Source organism: Trematomus bernacchii, unplaced genomic scaffold (genome assembly GCF_902827165.1).
Source record: "Trematomus bernacchii unplaced genomic scaffold, fTreBer1.1, whole genome shotgun sequence".
Classification (NCBI taxonomy): Eukaryota; Metazoa; Chordata; class Actinopteri; order Perciformes; family Nototheniidae; genus Trematomus; species Trematomus bernacchii.
The window spans coordinates 7399244-7411623 of NW_022988043.1; the positions used below are offsets into that span (position 1 = coordinate 7399244).

Genomic DNA, 12380 nt, shown 5'->3' on the forward strand with positions numbered 1-12380 from the left:
TTTGATATCAATAAAAAAAACGACTCCAGGGATAGTACTTTGACTGAATAATGAAGCCAAGTGAAATGCTAATTTTGTATTAGTGTCAGACAATAACAAATGATGTGCAATGGCTTTCAGATCTATCTCTGCATTTCACCTTGAGATCAGACTCTAATTTGGCAACACTTTCATCAGCCAGCCCTGGCTGTTAAACCAACCCTAATGTCTGTCTCCACAGAGCTGAGCTAAAGAGCCCTGAGCAGTAATAGAGTGGAGTTCAGCAGACTGCCATCAGTTCCATTTTACACTGTATCAGTAGTGTGCTTTACTTGCTCTGCATGCCTGTGTGATTAATCAACGTTTTGGTATGTGGGGCCATTATGATAATAAAACACTAATTTGTGCATGTTGATGAGGAGATCTATTTATGTTGTTGTTTGGTTTTCATTGACAAATTCATAGTGGAAAATGCAGCTTTAAAACAGCTGTTACAATCATCCTTAAAGTCAGAAGTGTATGCTGTGTATGTGCTTGAACTGTTTGTAGACAGAATGTCCCTAACCATTCAGATGCTTTGTATACCCCCTTGGGTCTCAGTGGCTCAAGCATATTCATTTTCCAATTGTATTCATACATTGTAATGCACATTAAGTTCTAAAGAGCCGCTGAGGTTCATTCAGAGTTCAAGCTTAACGCTTATTTTATTATTGCTATTTTTATAAAACTGACTTGTCCACGTTCATTAAACATATTTAAATTATTCCTTCTTATTTATTTGTCAGATTTATTTTCCAGTCTCATGATTCTATTGGCATGTTTCTTGTATCAGGGGCAATTAAAAAAAAACTCATTGTCATAAATGTATTACTCCAATACTGAGCTGCCAACATTAATTTACTGAATAATTATGAAAGGCAGTGAACAGTATCCAAGCAGATTTCATGAAGCAAATAAACATGTACTTTATTAAGTCTGTGTGTGTGTGTGTGTGTGTGTGTGTGTGTGTGTGTGTGTGTGTGTGTGTGTGTGTGTGTGTGTGTGTGTGTGTGTGTGTGTGTGTGTGTGTGTGTGTGTTTGACCGACCTCTGGGAATAAAATAATAAAATATGGTAACAACATACTGTGTTGTATGTATCTCTATGTTCACAATGGACATACTACATAAAATGGGATCCAACCCTCCCCCATATTTTCTCTGCATTAATCATTTTATGTAAATAAAGGTTGCTCTTTTAATTATGTCGTAATTGTGTATTCTCACTTGTGACAATTGTACCCAAAAAAATCCACATTTATGTGTGCAGACCGTAAATATTTGAATAGATATAATGTTTTGAAAGCGTTACAAATGAGGCTAAGATACAGGTTTAAATCCTATATGTATGTGTTATCACCTTATTCACAGGGTGTCTGTGCAAGTTTTTATATGATGATGCAAAATAAGATGCATGTGTATATTTATTTGTGCATGCTTACATCACAGCCCAAACCATCCCACACAAATGGTACAATCCATGCTTCATACACACTGGAGCAAGCACTCACACATACACAGAGCATGATTCATATGATGATGTCTAACACTTCTCCTCCCCTAAAGCAGGAACAGTGTCACTTTCACTGACAGGTCACACTACCGGGAGGCAGGGCAAAGGCTAGGAACTGACACCGTTTGTGTTTGTGTGTGTGTGTGTTTGTGTGTGTGTGTGTGTTTGTGTGTGTGTGTGTTTTCGGATATGCGTGTGAGTGAATTTACCTTTCAAAAGAGTACATTGTACGCCGCTAGTGCAAAGTTCAGACCCGTTGCTCTCTCATTAGCGTTATTGCACACACATGTGCGTGCAGTTTATTGCTACATTTTTTGCCATACATTTAAAGTAAGATTTTCCACAAGCGGCAAAACATAGTTCTTTAAAGTTTCCTCTCTTGGCCACATAGATCGTATGCATGAACACATATACTATTCCTACAAAAACTTTGTATAAATTCAGTAGCTGTTCTTAATGAGGAGATATAATAAGTCTAGGGGTCAGACAGATGATTCATGTATCTGCTTTATTGAGAGCACTTAATATATCTGATCTTTAAAACTTAATTTAATGTCAAACCTTTCAGCCAGAAATATTGATGAGGTCAAATAATACCGACAAGATTAAAGCTCAAACAAGAATAACAACAGTGATGATTGCAATACCATAACAATGTTGCCATGTAACAGGAATTGTAAAATAAATCAACAGTCAAAAAAACACCTTTTATCTTGTGTTTGCAGAATGGAGTGAGCGGCCTCACCAGTTTCCTGGAGTTCGATGACAATGGCTCAAACCCCAACATCTTCTTTGAAATCCTGGGAACAAATTATGGAGAAGACAGGGGACGAGGAGTCACTCGGGTAAGTAGTTAAAGCAAAACCCCTTGTGTTTGGTGTATTACTGTGGGTGAAGGGGGACTCATTTCGGGAGTGGATTTACATACTTTTTGGGATTTGCCAGGGAATTTCACTGCACCTGCTCTCACCTGCACATTAATTTCCGTCTAATATTCATTCAGGCATCCGTTTCCCAAGGCTGTCACTCCTTTGCAACAGAGTACAGCTCTGCCACCGTTCTTTGTTTACTAATGGTTGATTTTAGATTTGTTGTGCAGCCTTTTATATATTTTGTATTTCAAAAGTGTCTTATATCTTTAAATTCCATGTCACACTTTGTTTTCACTAGTTTGGTTTGGTATGTGTGTGTGTGTGTGTGTGTGTGTGTGTGTGTGTGTGTGTGTGTGTGTGTGTGTGTGTGTGTGTGTGTGTGTGTGTGTGTGTGTGTGTGTTCAGTGACTGCTAAGTTTTATGATTGTATTGTTTGGTTCAGCATGTCAGATCACAACATACTCCTGTTGTATGTTACGCAATTTATGCTTGGATAAGCATACTTCCTTGAAATATGTCAATTTATGTTTTGAGAAAGTATACTCTTACAGCTTTAGTTGTCTTAACATGCACTGATGCATTAGGATCAGAGAGTCCATGCTGACATCACTGACTAATCAGTGTTAGTGGATTATGCATATAGGTGTGAAAACAGTTGGGTACAAATATGTGACCGAGACTTGCAATGTTTAATCCCATAAGATTCCATTGGACACAGAGATAGACATACACACAAAAACACACCATATAGTGTGTGTCCTCTACACCAGAGGGGTCTCTTTGCAGATAACAGTTAAGATAGTGAGCTGTGATTATGAATAATGTGGTGAGACAGCAACATAATGCAGCATGCCATCACAGACAAATGTAATCTTTAAAGCACAGCATATAATTACATTTAGGGACAATTTCCTAATCAGAGAGCATAATTACTTCTGAGCGAATTAAGGCACGTGTTATACAGTATTCCTGCCACAGTCCCTTAATACTCTGAACATGTGTTGGTCTGTCATTGGGATTGAATTAAACTAATACATGGAATTAAATGACTTGGCAGAGGCTAATATTCCTCTTGTAGCTGAATTGTGCTTTTTTGAGTGATGTAGCACTCTAAAGTGGTGTTAATACAGAGCAGATAAATTGAAGGTGGAAATCTGACCCCCCACGACCATGAAGAAAAGCCAGCGAAAAAGCCCCTCATGACCTGCTGTATGTTATGATGTAAAGGGAAAAGATAAAAGGAAATTAAAACCCAAAGGTAGTGGGGGTGTTCTCATGTCGTTCAAGCATTCCATCGTGTTATGTTCACATGTGTCTCTCACAATAACTGCCTCTCTATTAAAATGATTTCTTCTATTCTGCATGGAGAGACAGAGACAGGTTAAATGTGAACAATGACCTCAATGTAAATTGATTATTATTAAAAGCAACTCTCTCTCACCCAAGGTTAACATCTTCCCTTATATGATGATGGCATGAGTGATAATACTTAATTCTCAGGTTCATTACACGATAGCTCCATTATGGTTGTGGTGCTTCCTCTTAAAATACCTTCTCGAATAGGTTTACATTATGATAATAGAAAAAAATAAGTGACTTGAGGTATAAATCCAACTTGAATTGGAAATATTTGTTTAACATTGACCTTTGAGTGACGGATATGCTCAAAGCAGCTTTCTGTGTCAGCCATTTAAAAGAAAAAAAAGCACAAATCACGACGAAAACTGTGTAAACTGACCCGATAAAAACATTACTGTACGCATCTGCCAACATAATGAATATATCATAACATATTTGTTGGCTTGGTGTTTCACAGAAACACATATTAGATTACCTGATACTTTGTGAATCATCTTGCATTCCCTGTTAGCAACATTAAGCAACCATCAGCAGCCATAACTTAATTGAAGTGTTATGTTCAGTGTTGCAACATTGTAATGTTAGTATTAACATTCCCCACGGTCACATGTTAAGAGACTAATCTCCTTAGCATTTGCAAACCTTCCTTGGAGCATCGTTCGTTCTATTATTTAGCCTTTACCCTGTGGTAATATTTTGTCTTAACAGTTGGGGACACTGACAATGACCTTCCCTACAAGAAATATGTTTCACATTTATTTTTGAATAAATTATAGATCATTTATTTCACTCTCACTCCATCTCTCTCTCTCTCTCTCTCTCTCTCTCTCTCTCTCTCTCTCTCTCTCTCTCTCTCTCTCTCTCTCTCTTTCTCTCTTACTCTGCCCACGCCATGTCCATTTACTTCCATGCTTTATTAAGTAAAATGTATTTTTCTTGTACTCAACTGCTTTCAAGACACTGACGTATCCATACAAAATATAGATAATGGCTGCAACCCCATGTATTTTATATAGGAGAGTCATTTTGTGCCTGCAATAAAGATTCTGAATTATTGACAGCAGCCCCGAGGAGCCTAACTACATTGTGTCGGCTGTATATTTAAATATAAAGTGAGTGTGTCTCACTGATCACGCCATTACCAGTATATGCATACTCTCTTAATTATAGTATTAACTTTACATTCTGTTGGGAATACACTTATCCTGATATTTGTGTTCCAATCCTCCCTCAATGTTCTGTGCCTCTTTCAGTCTTTCATCTCTGCTGTGTGTCTGCATAATGACGGACATACAACCCAGCATTTCCTATTGTCCTTGTTAACCTTAATTAACTTCATTTTTCTGAAGGCGTATCTCATTCTCCTCTACTCACTTTCCTCTTTACCTTTTATTTTATTTTATTCCCTCCCTTAACCTGCCTGCTATTTTTAAATCGCCCCATTCCCCCGTTTCTCAATTGTTAATACTTACTGTCGTGAGATAAATCCCTATCATATTTCTCACATATGCATATAGTCCTCTTGAGATAATGATAATAGCAGACACATCAGATTGTCATAATTGTTAATGTGACACTGTGGCAGAATTGGTTTTCTGCTCCATTACCTTCAGTGGCTATACATTGGAGACTATATTTCCACAGGCATGCAAGGCTCCACTGCTCTCTTATATTTCGGCGACAAGTCTGCCATGTGTAATTGCTTTGTTAGATATCTGCAAAATCTTAAATGACATCAGAGAGAGAAAAATCTGATGTATGCTTTAGAAGCAGCACAATAAAACGGGTTGTGGCTAAGCAGGTAGCAAAAGGAGGATAGGGAGGGGTAGGAGATGAGTGAATGGAGAAAGATAGATATGGTTCTAGATTAAGGGAAGGGTGAAGGAGATAAAGGTAACATGAAACAGAGAGGAGAGTTAGAGAGACAGCTACAGTAGCACACAGATAGATGACCTAATCCTTTTAGATCCCATACCGGAGATAGAAATGGCTGCACAAGTTAGAGAAAAGTCACAATAATAACACTCTTACTATCTCACACATGCTCTCTTTTCTCTCTCAAACGAGTACATGTTCTGAATCTTTTGGAAGAGACACTGAAATATGTTCCCTCTTTACAAGAATCAATGGCCTGCAAACTACAGTGTTCTTAAATTGAGGTCACCTTCAATTATCATCTCCAGCCTCATCTGACATATGAGGTGAATTACGCTAAGTAATTTCAGAGAGTCATGAGACCTTGGTACCCTGCTCACAGTCCTGTCATCATGTGAGAAACATTTCTTCCATTACATGTTTTGAACGATTGAAGCATGTTCTTTTTTTCTTTTTTTTACGGCTTAATGATCCTATCAACTCAAACACACACATAGCTGCAGTTCACTCTCGAACGCATGCAAGCCATTGCACGGACATATTTACATAGATGTTCTGGCATGCTTGGAAATGCTAAACTAACCATTTTGGGTTACCGTAAGTAAGTAATATAAAGAAATGCTAGGTCTCCTCTACTTTCATCGAAACAAAGGGATATGCCATTAACCCATTTCAAATGAGTTACAAGGAGGGTTCCTTTTTTGTGACATAGTTTCTCTCACAAAGCTACAGGGACATACAAAGCTGTTATTATCCTTTTTCATCAAATGTTGCAGAGAAAATGTATATTCTCAACAGACATTTATTAACCTATTGCTCAGGATTCAAGCTATTATGTTTTTCTCCTTGTGGCTAAACCATATCGGGGAAAAAGACGATGTTTCACAAAAGCAGATGAACCTTCTATTTAACTCGTTTTAACTCTTTTGAATTTACAGTACTACTGCTTTAAAAAAGAAATCATATCTATATGATTTGTGTTTTGTTTTTTTCAAAGAGCATTTCGTTGACATGGTCATATATGGAGACATTCTCTATGTCTCATCCAACTATGAAGAGATACATTTAATGAATGCCGGCAGCCTTATTTGTTTGTTTTTTGGAGAGAACATTACATGTCATTTGTTAGACGCTTTTATCCAAAGCGACTTACATACATTCAGTACTGTGGACAATCCCCACAGGAGCAATTTGGGATGAAGTGTCTTGCCCAGGGACACAACGACATGCTGACTGCAGTGGGACTCAAACTTGCTATCTCCTGATTCGAAGTCCAGCACACTATCCACTGAGCCACAGCCTCCCCAATAACATCAGGTCTTTCTCTGGCACTACATTGTGCCTTAAAACATATTTGTGCTTATTCTCAAACAATCACCTGTTATTGGCTCACAGACCAATATCCTGTCCCTGGTCTTTATCAGATGTCATGTTCATCTGCTCACAGTGCAGAAGTACACCAGACTCTTCCACATATCAGCTGTTATATCTAACCTTACTGAAATATGTGCACTGGCATACTGTATTTGATCTTAGTGTAGTGTGTTAGCATGCTTACATTTGCACACATATAGCTGAGGCTCATGGGGAAGTTATTAGTATGTCAGGTGATTCCTGGCAATCCTGGCATTAGATAAAAAGTTATTTCAATTCTTCCTAAGGGGAACATGAACATCTCTACCAAATGTCATGGCTTTATTCAGTAGCTGTCAAGACATTTAACTCAAAACCTCAAATGTCAACCTCATGGTGGTGCCAGAGGAAAAGTCAGGGGGTTATTATTAGAATACATCATGTGGGAACCATACATATCTGTGCATAATGTAATGTCAATCCATGTAATAGTTATTAAGATATTTCCATCTGGACTGATAGACTGACCAGCCAACTAACATCACTATCCCTCAGTTGTGATCATTCCAAATTAAACAAAAGACTATGAAGAGGCACATCCTAATACATTTAGGATGATAATGGTGTTGTTGTTTTTTTAGTGACGTTTTATACACATTTTGGTTTTGTCTAGAGGCCTTGCAGGCATCCTCTAACCACTCTAACCACGGTACAAAGTGGTGAGGATGCAGCTCTAAAGGGCAAACCAAACAGTGCTATTTTAAGGAGGTTAGATGAGGGGCAACACCACTGGAAGTCATTATTACAATTATGTAAAACAACTCTTGCAGGCTGAGTCGATAGGGTGATAAGGAAAGAGAGGGTAAGAGAGCAGGAACCAATGACTCATGTATAGCAAAACAATGAAATAAGAGGTGTGCATTATGTGTCAGGAAAGTAAGACAGTTAATAAGTTAGAGAGAAAGTCAAGTAACTTCAATAAATCTGAGGAGGCTAATCTGTGTGAAACAAGCAAAGAGTGAAGGGCGGAAAGATAGTGACGGAGAAAAGAATATCTCAGAGGGGAAAGATCCCTTTTCTCTCAAATGTTCCGTTGTATTAGGTAGATTTGCATGTATCTTTATGCAGTGTGTCTTCCCCACCTTCAGGCCAGGTGGAAGATTGTGGAGAATGTGGAAAAGGAGGGTAGGTGAACGGAATGGGAGATAGAGAGGCTAAAGAAATGGGAGGGAAGATGTGAGGAGCAGGGATGGAGGGAAGAGAGGGTGTCATTGATTTGTTCTGCTTCACAGTCTCTTACTCCTCGTTCCTTCTCCGTCATCTAACCTGATAGGTGTGTGTGTGTGTGTGTGTGTGTGTGTGTGTGTGTGTGTGTGTGTGTGTGTGTGTGTGTGTGTGTGTGTGTGTGTGTGTGTGTGTGTGTGTGTATTAAATGGATCTTCAAGAAAAAAAGAATGATTATATGTTTTGTTTTTTACAAAGAAAATAAGGAATATTTTTTAACTAGCAGATATCTTGAGCACAATGAAAGCCTGCACTGTCTCATTAATCTTGTTCTCATAGTCAAGTTGCTGGCTTACCATGCAGTTAAAACTTACAACAGAACCCAGGTGATTGTTGGAGCAATTAGCGCCTGCATCCTTTATTTTGACTGAGATTAGCTGTTTCCTCTTGCTTAGTCCAATCTCAACATTAACTCATATAGATTGTTTTGATATGTATCTCCTCTATTATTAGAGGTAAATTATTTAACATTTCCCATTATGATTATGTATTGATTTAATGCTTACATTTTCTATCTTATCTTTGATGCTGTCCTTCTCAAAATAGCGATGTTTCAACCTTTTTGATAACAGCTTTTACCCTTCTGAACTCATGAATACTTGAGTATCCTCAAGCTTCCTCTGTGGCTTGATTGATGTTGAAGATTTGTTTTAGCTGCAAGGTCATGTCAATCATGAGTGAACACGCAGGCACTGACCAGCAAGTTATATTCTGGGTGACCACAGTAGCAGTGGACACTGGACAATAATTGAAGCTGACAAACTGCCTCTGGTGTCCTTGGATCAGCTTAAGTGTTGCAGTGCATGTGAATTGTTGCTGTGTATCTCTTTATATGTAAGAGAGACATCAAGAGTAAAGAGAGAGACAAAGGAGAGGGGATATTCACTTAGAGAGAGACATAAGGGAAGTAAATAAGTGAAGCAGACAAATATGAAAAGACAGACAATTGGGAGACAGCCTTTTTTTAACTAGTACCTGCTGTCACTCTAACCCCTTCGGGAAAAGGATTCTGGTGCCAGACATTCTGTAAACAGTATGGGTTCCACAAACAGTAGCCCAGCAGCCACTCGTCTGTTTATCTGTTTGTTGAGACAAGCCAGGAGAAGTTTTATTCCCTAGCTGTCGAACTCTCAATCCTGTCTCATGTCTCAGCCAAGACAGATTATGTGGAGTGACATAAGGAGATTGAGCATCAGCATGCTGCTTTCTTTAGAAAATGCTGCTGTTGTAAAGGGGAATGCATTTATTAAAGTTCTGCTGTTTATTACAATTTAAAGATTCAGCAATGTGCTGTAACAGCTTCCAGGGTCTCACAGAAACAAAGAAAGAATGATCTAAAGGATGACGGAATAGCATTGCTGTTATGTTTGCGCATTCAAACGTTTTCATTCTGCTCCATTCCTATTTCTGGGATACTGTAGGCAGTAATGTCTGTATAACCCTGTGCCTGAAAAGAGAAAGAGCACACAGCAGAGGGCTGATGAAGTCAGCATTATAGATCTCTGATGGCAGCCCTCTTCACCATTCTCTACCACTGTGCGGAAGTGAAGTATCTGTCTGGATTTTAAGAGGAACACTCAAACCATGCATTATTTAACAGTGTAACACTACAGTATAATGATGGTTGGTTGTATACAGAAAACCATACATCTGCACTGTTGTATTTTTTGAATTATAATGAAAGCATTTTTATTTGTTTCATTCTGCAAGTTACTACTCATCACTTTAGGACACAGTCAGTCCTCTCTATGAACACTGAGGACACCTCCCCCCCCCTGGGATGTCATGTTATTAATACAACATTACCCTGGGTTATAGTAGAGGTCTAGAGTATAAAAAAGGGCACGTCTGTCCGGGTGGATTGGAGAATAATGTTCAGGGGGATAAAATAAGAGTGGTGGGGGTACTGGTCTGAGTACTGCCTGAAGTTGTGGGTGGATAGGAGGAGGGATGCAAGCAGGCAGAAGAAAAAATGAAGAAGCAACCGTGTTTGAGCCCTCAAGGTAATGTTTTTATTTTAGTCAAGTCACAGAGATGGATGGAATGATGAGTGCAGAGGGTGAGTGACTGGTGGACCGACAGGGCGAAGAGAAATAGGGAAACAAGGTGGGTTGTCAGTCCTTGGGTTAATCTTTGGTATGGAGTGGATGGACAGATTGATTGATGGATTAAAGCATTTGGCAGGAGCAGGGATGTGAAGAACAGAGCAAGGCCTAATTGCCTGTGACCCTGTTGTACACAAAGCACAACTAAGGTGGCAGCGGGAAATGACGAAGGGATCAGTGGAAAAGTAATGAGAGTGGTATCTGACACCAAGGTTGTGTCATCGTGTTAAAAATACCATGGCTTTCTGGATGGAGGCAGAAAACAAGCCTGCAGAGAGAGGAGGATGGGACTTCAGGCAAACATTTGAGGGAGAAAAGACCAGAAAGATTGGTCGAGGATTACAGAACAAGAAAGTGAGGTTAATAATAACATTGATAGTGGACAGAATGGTGAGTCTCCGCAGAGACAAATGTCACGGACGTAGGCCAGAAGTCTGTTTGACTATTGCTGTAGCTAAAACACGTCTCTTGCAATGCTGTGTAGGAACATTTAAAACAAGTTTCCAACTCAGGAATACAACGCCGGTTAACAGGCAGACCTTCATTTAGGTAGGAAACAATGTATAAGTGGAGAGCCCGAGGTAGACACAAAGATAACATCTGATGGGCATTGAAGTACATTTTTCCGATCGACAACCCAACCCTACTACAGGCTGTTTGACAGCATCACCTACAAGTCGAGAAAATAGAACAATAGTTCAGATCAGGGAGTGGGTCTGCCTTAATGTCCATTAAAGCAATATTACAAGAATTTAAATCCTGTTAGAATTTAACTAATTGCATCCTTATAATATCATATCCCATGGCCATTGTCAGTGGATCAGCAATAGGCAAGAATAGCAATGATATAAAGAGGCCCAATGACAAATTGAGCTGTGTAAGGAGGGTCTGTGTCAAACTGGACACATGTCTTGAACACCTTACCGTACATCACATCAAATTGGCAGAGTCCCCATATATTTTTATTTTGTGTTGACTCTTTAAAAAAAAATTACACCAACAGAGGAAGAGGCTCCTGCAATGATGGAACTGATGAGGGTGTGAAATGGGACCCATCACCGTCTCTTACTGTCATGGATTCAGTAACCTGTACTTAACTCATACTCCCGTCTAAAATAAGCACACCCTATGATTGTGGTTTTTGTCACAAAATCACCTGTACAACCCTGCCTTCTCAAAACACAAAAGGCACTCAGCCACTCAGCTAGCACCAATTCAAGTATGAAAAAATCTTGACTTGATTTTCCGAATCCAGAATAACAGATAACATGTGAGCCATATGACCCTTAAAGGATAAATATATTAAACTGAGCTGAATCTGGGCTATCTACTAATGAAAATGTGTTGATGTTGAATTGCTCTCATACCTTGCCCTTGAAATAAAACCTTAGACCTAAGATTGCAATCTGAAGGGTATTGCTTGGTATTGTTATATCTGTCTGTATTTATTCAAAAATAAGTATATATTGTGATATTATCTTTTTTTAGATTTGCTGTTCCTGTTTTCTCTTCTTTATTCCCTGATATATGCAAACATTCACTCCACAACCCATCTCAGTCTATCAGGAACTGAATATAAAACAATAGTATCATGGAATAATCTGCAAGGTAATCCGCACATGCCTACAGTAGATGTTCTTATTGGCATAATAAGCGTAGGCAAGAAGGATTGACAGTGTGTACATTCCTGTGTGGGTGTGTGTGTGGTCACACACACTAAAGTGATTACAGTCGGGGGAACAGATTTGCATTGGTTTGATACTCCATCCATCTTTCCCTCCCTCTCCCTCCACCTTTTGTCAGCCCTCCCTCTCTCATTTCATTTCCTCTTCTCTCATCTCCTCTCCTGTCATGTCATGCAGTGCCTTGCTCTCTTTCACTAACCTCAGACTGCACACATCTACACTGATGCTGGTCTGATAACACTTTCATTCTGTTTATCCTATTATGTATTTAACCTGCCTTCATGGCAGTTGTATGTAATTATTATATGTTGAGTCATA

The 12380-nt window shown here is 39.0% G+C and overlaps 1 protein-coding gene across 1 annotated transcript in view; it reads left to right on the forward strand.

Annotated features, from left to right (window-relative positions):
* grid2 (glutamate receptor, ionotropic, delta 2) overlaps window positions 1-12380 on the forward strand; it is a 410560-nt gene that overhangs the window by 289633 nt on the left and 108547 nt on the right. Inside the window, exon 8 of the mRNA XM_034118783.1 lies at window positions 2255-2374. Within this exon, the coding sequence (XP_033974674.1) occupies window positions 2255-2374 (120 nt within the window). The remainder of the gene's footprint in view (window positions 1-2254; window positions 2375-12380) is intronic.